This window comes from Mustela lutreola, chromosome 7, assembly GCF_030435805.1.
Source record: "Mustela lutreola isolate mMusLut2 chromosome 7, mMusLut2.pri, whole genome shotgun sequence".
Classification (NCBI taxonomy): domain Eukaryota; kingdom Metazoa; phylum Chordata; class Mammalia; order Carnivora; family Mustelidae; genus Mustela; species Mustela lutreola.
The window spans coordinates 109,404,613-109,419,291 of NC_081296.1; the positions used below are offsets into that span (position 1 = coordinate 109,404,613).

A 14,679-nucleotide genomic window follows, 5' to 3' on the forward strand; every position below is an offset into this window, starting at 1 on the left:
CATCAGTCTTACACAATTCACAGCACTCACCATAGCACATACCCTCCCCAGGGTCCATAATCCAACCACCCCATCCTTCCTATCCCCCTCCCCTCCAGCAATCCTCAGTTTGTTTCCTGAGATTCAGTCTCTTACGGCTTGTCTCCCTCTCTGGTTTTGTCTTGTTTCATTTTTCCCTCCCTTCCCCCATGATCCTCTGTCTTGTTTCTCAAATTCTTCATTTCAGTGAAATCACATGATAGTTTCCTTCTCTTCAGTTGACCTATTTCACTTAGCATTATATCCTCTAGTTCCACTGATGTCGTTGGAAATGGCAGGATTTCATTTTTTGATGGCTACATAATATTCCACTTTATATATATACCACATCTTCTTTATATATTCATCTGTTGATGGACATCTAGGCTCTTTCCATAGTTTGGCTATTGTGGATACTGCTGCTATAAACATTGGGGTGCAGGTGCCCCTTTGGATCACTACCTTTGTATCTTTGGGGTAAATACCCAGTAGTATAATTGCTGGGTCATAGGTTCGCTCTATTCTCAACTTTTTGAGGTACTGCCATACTGTTTCCCAGATTGGCTATACCAGCTTGCATTCCCACCAGTATAGGAGGGTTCCACTTTCTTTGCATCCTCGCCAACATCTGTCATTTCCTGACTTGTTAATTTTAGCCATTGTAACTGGTATGAGGTGGTATCTCATTGAGGTTTTGATTTGTATTTCCCTGATGCCGAGTGATATTGAACACTTTTTCATGTGTCTGTTGGCCATTTGAATGTCTTCTTTGCTGAAATGTCTGTTCATGTCTTCTGCCTATTTCTTGATCATATTATTTGTTCTTTGGGTGTAAGTTCTTCATAGATTTTGGATACGAGCCCTTTATCTTATTTGCCATTTGCAAATATCTTCTCCCATTCTGTTGGTTGTCTTTTGGTTTTGTTGACTGTTTCTTTGCTGTGCAAAAGCTTTTGATCTTGATGAAGTCCCAGTAGTTCATTTTTGCCCTTGCTTCCCTTACCTTTGGTGATGTTTCTAGGAGGAAGTTGCTGCTGCTGAGGTCGAAGAGGTTGCTGCCTCTGTTGGTTGTTCCATCAAAATCCTTGAGGATTCCTGTCTTACATGTAGGTTTTTCATTCGTTTGAGTCTTTTTGTGTGTGTGGTGTAAGGAAGTGGTCCAGTTTCATTCTTTTGCATGTGGCTGTCCCCAATTTTCCCAACACCATTTGTTGAAGAGACTTCTTTTTTCCATTGGGCATTCTTTTCCTGCTTTGCCAAGATTAGTTGATCATAGAGTTGAGGGTCCATTTCTGGGCTCTCTATTCTGTTCCATTGATTTTTGTGTCAGTTTTTGTGCCGGTACCGTACGGTCTTGATGATGACAGCTTTGTAATAGAGCTTGACGTTTGGAATTGTGATGCCACCAGATTTGGTTTTCTTTTTCAACATTATTCTGGCTATTTGGGGTCTTTTATGGCTCCATACAAATGTTAGGATTATTTGTTCCATTTCTTTGAAAAAAGCTGATGGTATTTGGATAGAGATTGCATTAAATGTGTAGATCACTGTAGGTGGCATAGGCATTTTCACAGTATTTGTTCTTACAATCCATTATTATGGAACATTTTCCCATTTTTGTGTCTTCCTCAATTGCTTTCATGGGTGTTCTGTAGTTTTCTGAGTATAGATTCTTTGCCTCTTTGGTTAGATTTTTTTCCTAGGTGTCTTACAGTTTTGGGTGCAATTGTAAATGATATTGACTCTTTGATTTCTCTTTTCTTCTGTCTTGTTGTTGCTGTATAGAAATGTAACTGATTTCTGTGCATTGATTTTATATCCTGACACTTTACTGAATTCCTGTATGAGTTCCAGCAGTTTGGAGTAGAACCTTTTGGGTTTTCCACATAAAGTATAATATCATCTGCAAAGAGTGAGAGTTTACTTCTTTGCCAATTCAGATACCTTTTATTTCTTTTTGTTGTCTGATTGCTGAGGCTAGGACTTCTAGTATTCTGTTGAATAGCAGTGGTCATAGTGGACACCTCTACCATGTTCCTGACTTTAGAGGAAAAGCTCTCAGTTTTTCCCCATTGAGACTGATATTTGCTATAGGCTTTTCCCATATGGCTTTTATGATATTGAGGTATGTTCCATCTTTCCATCTCTTTGAAGAGTTTTGATCAAGAAAGGATGCTGTATACTGTCAAATGTTTTTTCTGCATCTATTGAAAGGATTGTATGGTTCTTGTTCTTTCTTGTATTAATGTATTGTGTCATATTGATTGACTTGCAGATATTGAACCAACCTTTTAGCCCAGGAATAAATCCCACTTGGTCATGGTGAATCATCCTTTTAATGTACTGTTGGATCCTGTTGGCTAGTATTTTGGTGAGAATTTTTGCATCCATCTCCATCAGAGTTATTGGTCTATAATTCTCCTTTTTGATCGGGTCTATATTTTTGTGATCAAGGTAATGCTGGCCTCATAAAATGAGTTTGGAAGTTTTCCTTCCATTTCTATTTCTTGGAATAGTTTCAGGAGAGTAGGTATTAATTATTCTTTAAATGTTTGGTAGAATTCCCCTGGGAAGCCGTCTGGCCCTGGGCTCTTGTCGGTTGGGAGATTTTAATTACTGTTTCAATTTCCTTACTGGCTACGGGTCTTTTCAGGCTTTCTATTTCTTCCTGGTTCAGTTTTGATAGTTTATACATCTCTAGGAATGCATCCATTTCTTCCAATTTGTCTAATTTGCTGGCGTATAGTTGTTCCTAATATATGTTCTTGTAATTGTTTATATTTTTTTGATAAGTCTGACCAGGCAGTTAACAGTTTTATTAATTCTTTCAAAGAACGAGCTCCTAGTTTCATTGATCTGTTTTACTGTTCTTTTGGTTTCTCTTTTATTGATTTCTGCTCTGATCTTTGTTTTTTCTCTTCTCCTGCTAAGTTTAGGTTTTATTTGCTGTTCTTTCTCCAGCTCCTTTAGGTGTAGGGTTGGGTTGTATATTTGAGAACTTTCTTGTTTCTTGAGAAAGGAGGGGGAGCATTTTAGTGACTTAGTGATTTGATATGGTTCGGGGTGGGGAGGATCTTTAATTGACCCAACTTTCTGGCTTGATTCTAGGTACTTGATGCTTTCATTAACTAGTTGTGTTGATTTTTGAGATTGTTTCTGACATCCAGCAATGTCTGTGAGGCAGGCAATAGGATATGAAGTTTGGGATAGCACACCACTGGCGAGTCGTCAGTATGAACTACAAGACACACTTACATATGTAGCCTGAGTAATAATGGTCTAGAAAAAGAAGGAGCTCTGTGGAACATGGATGTTTAAGGCTGGGGAAGAAGAAAAGAGAGCCGGGAAAAATCAGTGTCAAACTGAAGAGTTGGTGTTAAAGAGGAAATTTGGCAATAAAAAGGCCATTGTTTTTGTGTGTGTGTGTGTTTTAAGGAAAACATAACAAGTAAGAAAATGGGCTTATCTTTTTTTGTTTTTTAAGATTTTATTTATTTATTTGACAGAGAGAGACACAGCGAGAGAGGGAACACAAGCAGGGGGAGTGTGAGAGGGAGAAGCAGGCTTCCCGTAGAGCAGGGAGCCTGATGTGGGGTTCTATCCCAGGACCCTGAGATCATGACCTGAGCCAAAGGCAGACGCTTAATGACTGAGCCCCCCAGGTGCCCTGTAAATAGTTTGTCTTTAACCAGCTGTTAGCATAGATGTTTTGGTACATGTTACCTGCAGGGCTTTCTGTTGGACAGTTCTTCCTCAGCCAGAACTCCACTGACACTTCTTCCACATCCAGAACTCCACTGACAGTCTTACAGCAGATCTAACAATGACCTTTAATCCTTGCCAAGTTAAATTTAATAAAACCAGATGGCAGAAATTCTGGATCCAATCCCAGAAGTTCTGAATCATTGAGCCCAGGGATCTTAATTTTTTATAAGGATATTTCTGATTGTCTAAGGAACACTCATGTGTAGGTAGGTGCTAGAGCCCTTCATTTTGTTTAATTGCAAGAGAGCAGGACTTTATTATGGTGAACATTAAAGTACAATTGTGATGGAGAGATTGGCAACCATGGAAACCTGACTGGAGCTTTCCATTGCACTGGTCTGTGTTTGTGGGGGTGAGGTGGGGGTGGGCACAGTGCCACCATCTGGTGTAATATGTTAGAGATGGAAATCAACTATCTTACAGGTTTTGTGGCAGATGCCCCTGGTGCCCTGCAACAGACTCTCCTGGTCTACACTGATTTCAACCCAGACTCAGATTTCCAGTTTCTCACTTCACTCTAAGTCTCGCCAACACTTTTCTGTTTTCTGCTTCAGGACCTTCAAGCCCAGCAAAAGAAGGAGGGAGGCTGATATTCTGTGCAGCCTTTAAGTACGGGACAAGAGCCCATACCTAATTGTTGTGCTTCTTCAGGGGTTCCACAGACTTGTTCCCCATGCCCCAGCAGTCACCCTGTTTGTATCCAATGACCTCACTGGCTTTTCTCCTTCCCAGTTCTCACGTCTATTCCCTGGGATCATCTCCTATTTTAATACTGCTAAAACCCTGTCCGCTAGCAATGTGTCAGTTGAGCTGACTTCACAGGTTAATGAATTCAAACAAAGCCTTCCATAATTACATTAGTTTCTTCTTAATGTCCCTGCCTATCAATAATAGCACCTAAAATAATGTGTGGGGGAAGAAGGCGAAGAGAACATACTGTGCAGTGCAGAACGGCACACACATTGCTGAAGTTTAAATTTATTCACAGACACTCTGTAATGAGATCATTTTGTGAGAATTTATTGGATTTTTCAACAACCTCCATTTCTTTTTTCACTTAGAGAAGAGTTGAAGGGAATATGAAAAACCAGAAAATCATTTACACAGAAAGTTAACACTAGATGTCTCTTTTTATTAATTAATCTGCTTTTTAAATATGTATTCATCTTGTTCTTGAATTCTCAGTGGGTCTTTTTGTAAAACATAAATATACAAATGATAGAAAACTAATAAAAATGCTATACTGCAGGAAAGGGGGGACATCACAGATTTAGGATAGAAATTGGGAAAAGTCATCAACAAACCAGTCTAGTCTATTTCAGGGATATCTATGAAAAGATTCTTTGTCTTGAATGCAAGATTTTTCTTCACTTCGCTAGAAGATATTCAGATTCTTGTTTCTTCTTATAGCTGAGCCCAGACTCAAGAAGTTAAGAGTTGAAAGGTGAAGAAACTTGTCCTGGATGATCACTTTCATCCTTGACAACTAGAATTAATATCTGAAAGCAATTATCATAGAGGCTGACATGTTACAGGCACTCACTAAATGTTATAAAGTGAACAATAGAGGAATATGACAAGTTGCCGAATTTGTGTGTCCTAGACTGGTGTCTCCACAGGTGAGAGTAGGGAAACTCCATATGCTTAGACTTGTGGGGGCTCTTGCCGCCAACCTTTGATTGTTGATGTTTATTGTATAGGTTTATTTTGTAGGAGGCCAGGCATCCCTACAAAACACTTTTTCTCAATTCTGGTAACATGAGATCATTAGTTATTTTAGTATTCTAAGCCCTCTGTCAACATTTCAAGTCAGACCCAGAGAGGAAGTGACTTATCTAAAGTAAACTCACCAAGTCTAGCTAATTAATGGTACAGCAAGGACTAAAACACGTATGTATGTAATCACATGTAATCATCTTTCTAATTTATAAGATGGCTCCCATCTCTTCCAGCCTTGGTCAGGGAATAAAATGGCATTTGAACTAGTTCAAAATGGCTTTTAGACTTAATCAGGATTGTGGGTTCTATATTTAAGGCATTTGGAGGAAATTTGATAGCTGAGCTTATATAAATAGATGATTTAGAAAATCAAGACTAGAGGCAATCAGGGACGCCTGGGTGGCTCAGTCAGGTAAACATCTGCCTTCGCCTCAGGTCATGATCCCAGGGTCCTGGGATGGAGCCCCCGCAGTGGGCTCCCTGCTCAGTGGGGAGCCTGCTTCTCCTCTCCCTCTGCCTGTTCTGCCTGCTGCTTCTCCTGCTTGTGCTCTCTCCCTCTTTCTAACAAATAAAATCTTAAAAAAAAAAAAAAAAAAAAAAGACTAGACAAGCCTGGGTGGCTCAGCTGTTGTAGTATCCAACTCTGAATATCAGCTCAGGCCATGATCTTAGGGTTGTGAAATCACATCTTGTGTTGGGCTCCCTGCTCAGTGAGATTTGGCTTGAAATTCTCTCCCCCCCCCCCCCCGCCCATCTCCCTGCTTACGCATGTGCATTGCACTTTCTTGCTCTGTAGCTCTCTCAAATAAATAAAATCTTAAAAAAAAAATCAGGACTGGTAGATGGGCAAAGTACATAAACAGGTGAAAAATTATAAACATCTAAAATAGTCAATAGTAAGAGAAAAGCTTAGAAAACAGCACAATATTTTGACAGACTGCAGCCAATAAAATGCTAGCTGTGATGACTTAGAAATAGTGTCAGTCCACTAGGGATTCTGGCCAGTTCTTTTAATCTTTTCCTTCTATACTGTACCTTGTATTTGGAAACTTTCAGTAAGTTATTTATTATTTTTTTTAACATTTAAAGGACCAATTTTATGTAAGAATGTTAACTAATGTCCATTTCTGAAATTCACTGTCTATTCAGCCTCAAATTTACCAATTTATTTTCTGACCTGTACACCACAAAAAGTGGTTTGCTCTTGTTATTCTTGATCTGTATATTAAAAACAGGCTGAAATGAGAGTTGGTATGGTAAAGATTTAATGACCTGACAAAATGTTTCTATTACTCGCTAGAACTCTCTGAGATTACATGTTAAAAAAAAACTTTTCTAAGAACAAAGGTACTATTTTAATCAAATACGTATTTCTTTCCTGTAGAGCCTCTGTTATGCACCTAAAGCCATACTGGAAACTCCAGAAGAAAGTGCGACCTCCGGAAATCAGCAAGGAAACTCTGAGAACTCCTATGAGCCACGAAGAAGCTATAAATGATGAAAAATGCAAAGCTAGCTACATGAAACCAAGTGTCTTCCCTTCACCCTCTCTTGGTAAAGCATCATCTCGAAAGCCTTTTGGGATTCTTTCTCCAAATGTTCTGTGCAGCATGAGTGGGAAGAGTCCTGTAGAGAGCAGCTTGAACGTTAAAACCAAGAAGAATGCACCATCTGCGACAATCCACCAGGGTGAAGACGGGGAAGGGCCGCTTGATATCTGGGCTGTTGTGAAACCGGGAAATACCAAGGAGAAAATTGCATTCTTTGCAGCCCACCAGTGTAGCAATAGGATAGGATCTATGAAAATAAAAAGCTCTTGGGATATTGATGGGAGAGCTACTAAAAGAAGGAAAAAATCAGGGGATCTTAAAAAAGCCAAAATACAGTTAGAAAGGATGAGGGAAGTGAACAGCAAGTGCTACCAGCCCGAGCCCTTTGCGTGCGGCATTGAGCACTGTTCTGTGCATTATGTCAGTGACAGTGGCGATGGCATCTATGCCGGGAGGCCTCTGTCAGTCATCCAGATGGTCGCCTTCCTTGAGCAGAGAGCCAGTGCCCTGCTAGCTACTTGTACGAAAAACTGCACCAGTGCGCCTGCTGTGCTGAGGCTTCCCGGGCCGCCCAGAGGCGTGCTCCCAGCCTCCGAGCCCTTTCCTGCTCCAGGAGCTTGTGAGGAATCCACGGAAAGAGGAAGTCCTGAGGTCGGCGAGCCGCAGAGTGAGCCAGTCCGTGTGCTTGACATGGTAGCCCGGCTGGAGTCCGAGTGCCTGAAGCGGCAGAGCCAGCGCGAGCCTGGGAGCCTCTCGAGGAATAACAGCTTCCGTCGAAATGTGGGCCGGGTGTTGCTGGCGAATGGCACTCCGGCTGATGGAGGCAAAGCTAACAAAGGCGCCTTGGAGGCACCAGACACTCAGGTGAATCCTGTGGGGTCTGTAGCTGTGGACTGTGGCCCCTCACGAGCGGACCGTTGTTCTCCCGAGGGGAATGAGGCATGGGACAGTGCTCCCCGGGGCTGTCCCCCGCTGCCAGCAAGTGTGAATTTCCTCACAGACAGTGCAAAGTTTGAGCCCCATCAGCACAGTGCTATGAAGAACAGCAGTCGGTATGATGTGGAAATGACAGAGGAACTTGCCGGGTCACCTTTTCCTCCTCACACCTGCTCTCAGGCCACAGAGTTGCGCACGGATGCTGTTGATTGTATGAGCGGAGAGCTCGTGCCACTTCCAAGCCAGGATCCCGAGCAGAGACGGAAGGAATCTTTGTGCATTAGTATCACTGTGTCCAAGGTAGAGCAGGGCCAGCCTTCTAGTTTAAAGCCCTGTGAAGACCCACTTCCAGGGATGTTGTTTTTTTTGCCACCTGGTCAGCACCAGTCAGACTGCTCCCAGTTAAGTGAAGGCACAAGGGAGTCTCCTGAGGCCGGCCGGCTTCGAGATGCTGCGGAGGGTGACAGCGCTTCTGAGGACAAAAGTGTTTCCGCTGATGCATTTGTCCTGCCAGCCTCTCCTGTGGAAAGTACGTTACCGGTGCTTGAGACGTCCAGTTGGAAGAAGCAAGTGTCTCATGACTTTCTGGAGACCAGGTTTAAAATCCAGCAGCTTTTGGAGCCTCAGCAGTACATGGCATTTCTGCCCCACCACCTCATGGTGAAAATCTTCAGGTTACTTCCCACCAAGAGCTTAGTGGCTCTCAAGTGTACCTGCTGCTATTTCAAGTTTATCATCGAATACTACAACATCAGGCCGGCAGATTCCCGCTGGGTGCGAGATCCTCGATACAGAGAGGACCCTTGCAAGCAGTGCAAGAAGAAATACGTGAAGGGGGATGTGTCCCTGTGCCGGTGGCATCCCAAGCCCTATTGCCAGGCATTGCCCTATGGGCCAGGGTACTGGATGTGCTGCCACCGGTCTCAGAAGGGCTTCCCCGGCTGTAAACTGGGGCTTCACGACAATCACTGGGTCCCTGCTTGCCACAGCTTTAATCGGGCAATCCATAAGAAAGCAAAGGGGACCGAAGCTGAAGAGGAGTACTGAAGTCTGGAGAGGTGACAAAAGGACAGATTTTTAAAATGGCGGAACACCACCTAGATCTACCATTCAAGTGAATGTTGCCTCTCAAAGCCCTCACTCCAGGAGAATCTGTACTTCCTCCAGCAGGACGGCCATTGATTGCTCAGGCATTTTTTTAAAATCTTGCTTTATGAGCTCTACAAGGAACTGATCTCATTGTTTTAGAGTGGCACCTCCTTTTGGTCCAGGGTGGTATCCCACAATTTGATTCACTTGCCTGTGAATATGCCTGTTCTCCCAAATCAAATCCACCCCCAAAGGACGAAGACTTGCTACCATCAAGGACATTCAGAAGAGTTCATTGCAGACTATGCAGGCAGTCCCCCGAAAGGGGTTCCAGAAATGTTTTAAGCACTGGCACCATATTTGAAATAAGCAAATAGCGTCCTATGGAAATAAGAGCAGCACTCTTGGATGAAAAGTATGCTTACAAAGGAAAAGTCAGGCACCTTACCTTAGCCCTTGTATGCTTGATCTGTGAGATTGAAGTTTGTGGTTGGAGATGGATTTCATGCCCTGTGGTGTTTACAGTGTATATAATGGTTGTGTTTTCATAGGGCTATGAAAGTGCACATTAAACCCGAGCGCCTTTACCTTAGATGAGTGCTTTTGGCCCCTCTGTAAATAACACTATTAAATCCAGTTGTATATAGTGGACAGCAGACTGAACATAATCCCCACAATGCAGCTAGGATAGTGTTGCGGCTACAGTTGTGTGGTTTTTTTTTTTTTAATTGTCTCGTCTTAAATTTGTACATCCTGTATAAAATATGAATGTTTCCCAAATAAACTATGAATGTTTCCTGTATAATATATGAATGTTTCTGAGAAGAAACTCTAAAATAGTTAAGAGGTTAACCTGTTGAAGATACCAAATAATGGTTTAACTGGACAACCTTATAATTAGCATAGAGAACAATCCTGTTATATTTTAGTGATCCATCAAGAATGAGAAGATATTATATAGTCAGATTATAACATTCTTGTCTACTTTACTCTTTGTCTGGTTACAAATTTTTTTTTTTAACTTCAATAAAAATGCATCTTAAATGGAACTGGAGTTGATTTTTTTTTACCCTCCTTTTTTGAGGTAATTAATAATGGAGAATTGTGTTGTGAATTGAATCGTAAGAATTAAAAAATTTTTTGAGTTGTTAGGGGATGGGGGAGAGAAAATTGTTTTTCTGCTGTGGAAAAAAGACCATCTTAACGTTATGAGCTTACATTTTTGTAACACTTTATGCTTACTTTGAATTTGTTGTCTTCCCAGTACCTGCTGCATCTCCTGATGGAGGATGTTCTCACAGCTTGTCTAGGCATGACTAGTTAATCATTAAGAAGTAATTGAGGATATGACCACCTAAATCTGTGGTCATGTAATGCTGGGTGGGAATGGAAGGTATTGGGCCCCAGAAGGCTCCTGAGAAGGACCTAAAAACTAGGTCAGTTTGAAATCTGGTACCCATCAGAACCCATCAGGTTCCTGCTGTGGAGAAGCATGATGAATTTCCAGGGGGGAGCTGAGGGGGAAGTGGTGAGTACAGGCTGTCATGGCCCCGAAGGACAGTTAAAGGTTGAGTATGCTCTGGCTAGGTCAGCCAAGCAGAGTGGGACAGAATGGTGCCAGGTGGAGCAAGGGTCACCTGTGGCGGAGGTGTTGGGTGGCCACGGAGCGGCTTCCACGCTGGAATCCGCCTTGGGCTCTTCTGCCACTTCTGCCCCTTATCGGTAGGCAAGCTGCTCCTCCCTGAAAAGGCAGGATACTAACACTGAAAAGTGTCTCTCAATGGTCTGACCCTGTCAGGCAATGATAAGGATGCTTCTGACTACACTGGGCCAGAGCCTGTGACCCAGAACAAGGAGGGGCTGAGGTGCCCTTCCTCACGTCTTGCCCCAGCGGAGGGAGGTAGGTGGGAAATGCTTTTCAGTTGAGTGTCCTGGGCTGAAGTTTCCAGTGCCTGCCCTCCTCCCCTGTGATTTGCTTTAGACTGGCAGTCTCTGCACGCCTTCCTGCTAGCTTTGTCATGGCTCATGACTTAGGATTAAAGCAGATCTGCACACAGGATTTCGAGTACAGCTGGGCAGGTGGGAAGCACCGGAAAACACCGCTGGCATTGTTACTGGCTGTCGGGTCTACCTTTGCCCAGGTGGGTGCACAGCATAAAAAATTGGTTGGTTGGTTTTCCCAAGTCAGCCATTCCGGATCTGGTTTTCGCATGGGACACAAAGCCATAACTCAGGGCTGCCTGAAAGCAGAGGAAAGGTAAGAATGCCCCAACCCCATCTTGGCATGTGATCCTCAGGGGCCTTGGAAATCAATGACAATGACCCCCCCCCCTTTTTTTTAAAGATTTCATTTATTTGACAGAGAGAGATCACAAGAGATCACAAGTAGGCAGAGAGAGAGGGAGGAAGCAGGCTCCCCGCTGAGCAGAGAGCCCAATGTGGCGTTCAATCCCAGGACCCTGAGACCATGACCTGAGCCAAAGGCAGAGGCTTAACCCTCTGAGCCACCCAGGCGCCCCTGACGACGACCCCTTTTGAACATTGCAGCCAGACCCGGTTCCCAGTGCTGTCAGAGAATGACGGAGGATTTTAGCAGGTGGCACCCCCTCTCTGCTCTTGCTGTAGACTTGTGTGACTTCTCTCTTCGGGGAAAGACGCTGTGCTTCAGAGCCCCCTAGTGCCAAGCTTCTGAAAACAGTCAGCCTTGCAGCACTCCCTGCTTTCCTGCACTGCTGTAGAATCATAGACTTGCAAGAAAGGAAGGAACAATATGGACACCAGGACTCTAGCCTCCTCCCTGCCCTGGGGACCCAAAGAAGACTTCCACCTTTCGGCTTTTGTTCAGAGGCTTTGATGTGCCTGGCCTAGTTTTCCTGTCCTACCATTAGAAAAAAATCAGAGAAGTCTGGAAGTCAGAGAGCCCTCTGCCCCTGTCTCTGGGACAGTTTGGCTTTGTCCCCTACTCAGCGGATGACATCAGATATCCAAGGCAGGGAGGAATTGGAAATGGGAAAGGGGCAAAGGTAAAAAATTTGTTTTCAGGCCTTATCAAAATGACTCGCATTAAAATGGCCATGTGAAAGGATCCTTCCAAACTGACCACGTACCCCGCCTGAGCATATTGTTAGCTCTGTGTTCAGGGGCACCTCTTCTGGGAGTGCCCTGCCCTACCCCACCCACCTCACTGAGCTGCCATCTGACATCGGCTGCCACTGTCCCATCTTGCGGGTCGATCTTGCTCCCTGACTACTCTAGGTTCAGAGCGAGTAGCTCCGTCCCGCCATCCTCTCCGTGCCTCACACATGGTACGTGCTGCTGGTGACCGTCTCACTGTAACGGGTGCTGGCGAGTTCTGATGGCCCTGAGTGATGCTGTAATTTTCCATCTGAAGTATGAGAATGCCGAAGTGGAGAGGATTATAGCTGGTCCCATGGGGGCCTTCTTGGTTAGGGACGTTCGCACAGCAGCCCCGAGTCTGCTGGGTAACTGTCCTGCATTTGATATGATCTGGCCTCTGTTGCCGGTGGCTCTCCTGACCACAGGCTGCTTTGGGCCTTGTGGCTGCAGAAGGCTGTGGGCTGATGGTTATGCATGATCTCGGAGCTCTGTTTCTGGGCTCTGTTCAACTATCCCTTCTAACTCGGACTTGTAAGGGCGTCTCTTCCTACCTGTCTGGACTAGCCTTGGAGACTCTTTATTACATGGGTATTCCCAGGCATCTTCCACACCTTTCACTGCCTTCATTCTTAGCAGACTGGCAATTTATCCTCTCCTTTGTCCCACAGAAAGAGCCTACCTCAAAACCAGAATGAAGCCCGTCTGCGCCAAACTTCTGGCTGTATACGGCGGACGGCACTAGTAAGATTCTCCCTGTTAGGTACCATTGAAATGCTTGGTCTCCTGTGCACATTGCCTGGCATTTGGAGAAGCTGATCTTTTCTATCCCTGTTTTCCCTCTGGGTTCAAACGAGCTAGTGTTGCAATCTTTGTGAGTTGGTAAAAGTGCCTCTGTGGGAAATGTGCAATCCCTTCTATTGACGGTCATGCTGTTCCGGAGTTTGTGGCCGTAGCTGCTGGTTGCACAACCTCATGGGAAGAGCAAACATCCTTGTGTTCGTGCTCCCTTGGGTGACTTCCAGTGTATTTATGCCTAAGCAAAACCAGTCAGGCAGCACCCCTATTCTGGGTGGCTCATTTGACTTTGGTGTTCTCTTAGAGGAGCAGAGCCACTAGTGTTGGTAGCTGGGGAGTCATGAACAGAGAGGTGACCGTCTCTTAAAATGCAACGAGCCTGGTGAGAGGTGATGCTCCTCTAAAAATCAAAATGAGCCCCCCTCAAAGGCCCTCCTGTTCATGCTTTAGTGAGCAGAGAAAGGCCTCAGGACAAGTTGGTTTGGGGACAATCTGTTTCAGATTCTCTTTGGAACAATGAAACACAGCAGGAATTAAGTTCTAAGGTTGGCATTTAGGGGGGGAGATGGCATATGGCTGAATTACTCTTGGAAATCCTTTGAGTCCATCACCCAGTAGAGAATGATCTAGGCCCTGCATGGTGGTGGGAAATGTGTAGGGCTTGAGAGAGGAGGTTCTTGCGGAGGCTGAGCTCAGCAGAAACTGACTTGAGGAATGGCACAGCCCATCTCCCAGCTCATCAGGGCAGTATCACCTGTGCTGCTTAAATGACTTCCTTTCTGCCCACCACCCCTGAACAGTTGATCTATGAACTGGCATCTTCAGGTGTCTGTTAAGTAGTATGAAGAGTATGATGCAGTTCTTCAGAAAGTTACCACTCAGTAAAATGTGGAGAGCAAGTTTGTATTTGTGTCAGTCCTCGTCTGGTAGGAGGTGAGATGTCCCATTTGCTCAACAGTTTGCAGTCCAGTGGGAGTAGGGGTGAAGCCAGGCCTGGCCCACCAGTCTTCCCCATCCTGGGACTCCGCTCTTGGCTTTCAGTCTGGTCATCCTCAGCAAGCCTCTGGAGGCAGCCGGGCAGGGTTTTCCTGCAGGGCACGGAGCCTGCCAAGGACAGCTCTTGCATTTCAGCCCCGGCTCACTCCCCCTTAAGTAGAGGTGGTAATGACACTGCCCCAGGACACAGCTAGGACCTTTCCCATTCCCTCTTTCACGGGGCCAGTAGTCTTGGCTTAAGGCCCCTCAATTTGTTCTGGTCTGTGCTCTGCAGAGGGTCTTAAGAGGAAACGGAGAGGGGAGAGGGGCACACCCAAAATGAGCGAATTCAAGGAGGACTTATTCTAAGGGTATAGGTATAGGGGCAAGTCTTCTCCAGTATATTTGTGGCTCAGGGCAAGAATACCAGTGTGACCTTTTGCAGATCCCCTCTTCTCTGGCTCTCCATCTTTTTTCACATTGATTACATGTTGAAATAATATTTTGGGGTATTTTGAATAAAATATAAAAATTTTTACCTACCTTTTTAATGAGACTAATAAAATTTAGTCACATGCAAATTCCATTATTTCCACTGAATGGTGCTGATTCTGATTCAGGGGTGTCCAAACTCTTGCATTTTTAAAATACACATATACACAGAGACTCATTTATAATTCCATCTTTTAAAAAATGTTTATTGGAGTGTAGCTGA

The 14,679-nt window shown here is 44.4% G+C and overlaps 1 protein-coding gene across 5 annotated transcripts in view; it reads left to right on the forward strand.

Annotated features, from left to right (window-relative positions):
- FBXO34 (F-box protein 34) overlaps positions 1-10,126 on the forward strand; it is a 134,311-nt gene extending 124,185 nt beyond the window's left edge. For all 5 annotated transcript variants that reach the window (XM_059182165.1, XM_059182160.1, XM_059182164.1 and 2 more), the window contains exon 2: positions 6,887-10,126. In XM_059182165.1, coding sequence (XP_059038148.1) covers positions 6,897-9,035 — 2,139 coding nt within the window. In that variant the 5' untranslated portion in view covers positions 6,887-6,896 and the 3' untranslated portion in view covers positions 9,036-10,126. The remainder of the gene's footprint in view (positions 1-6,886) is intronic.
- Positions 10,127-14,679: the final 4,553 nt, after the last annotated feature.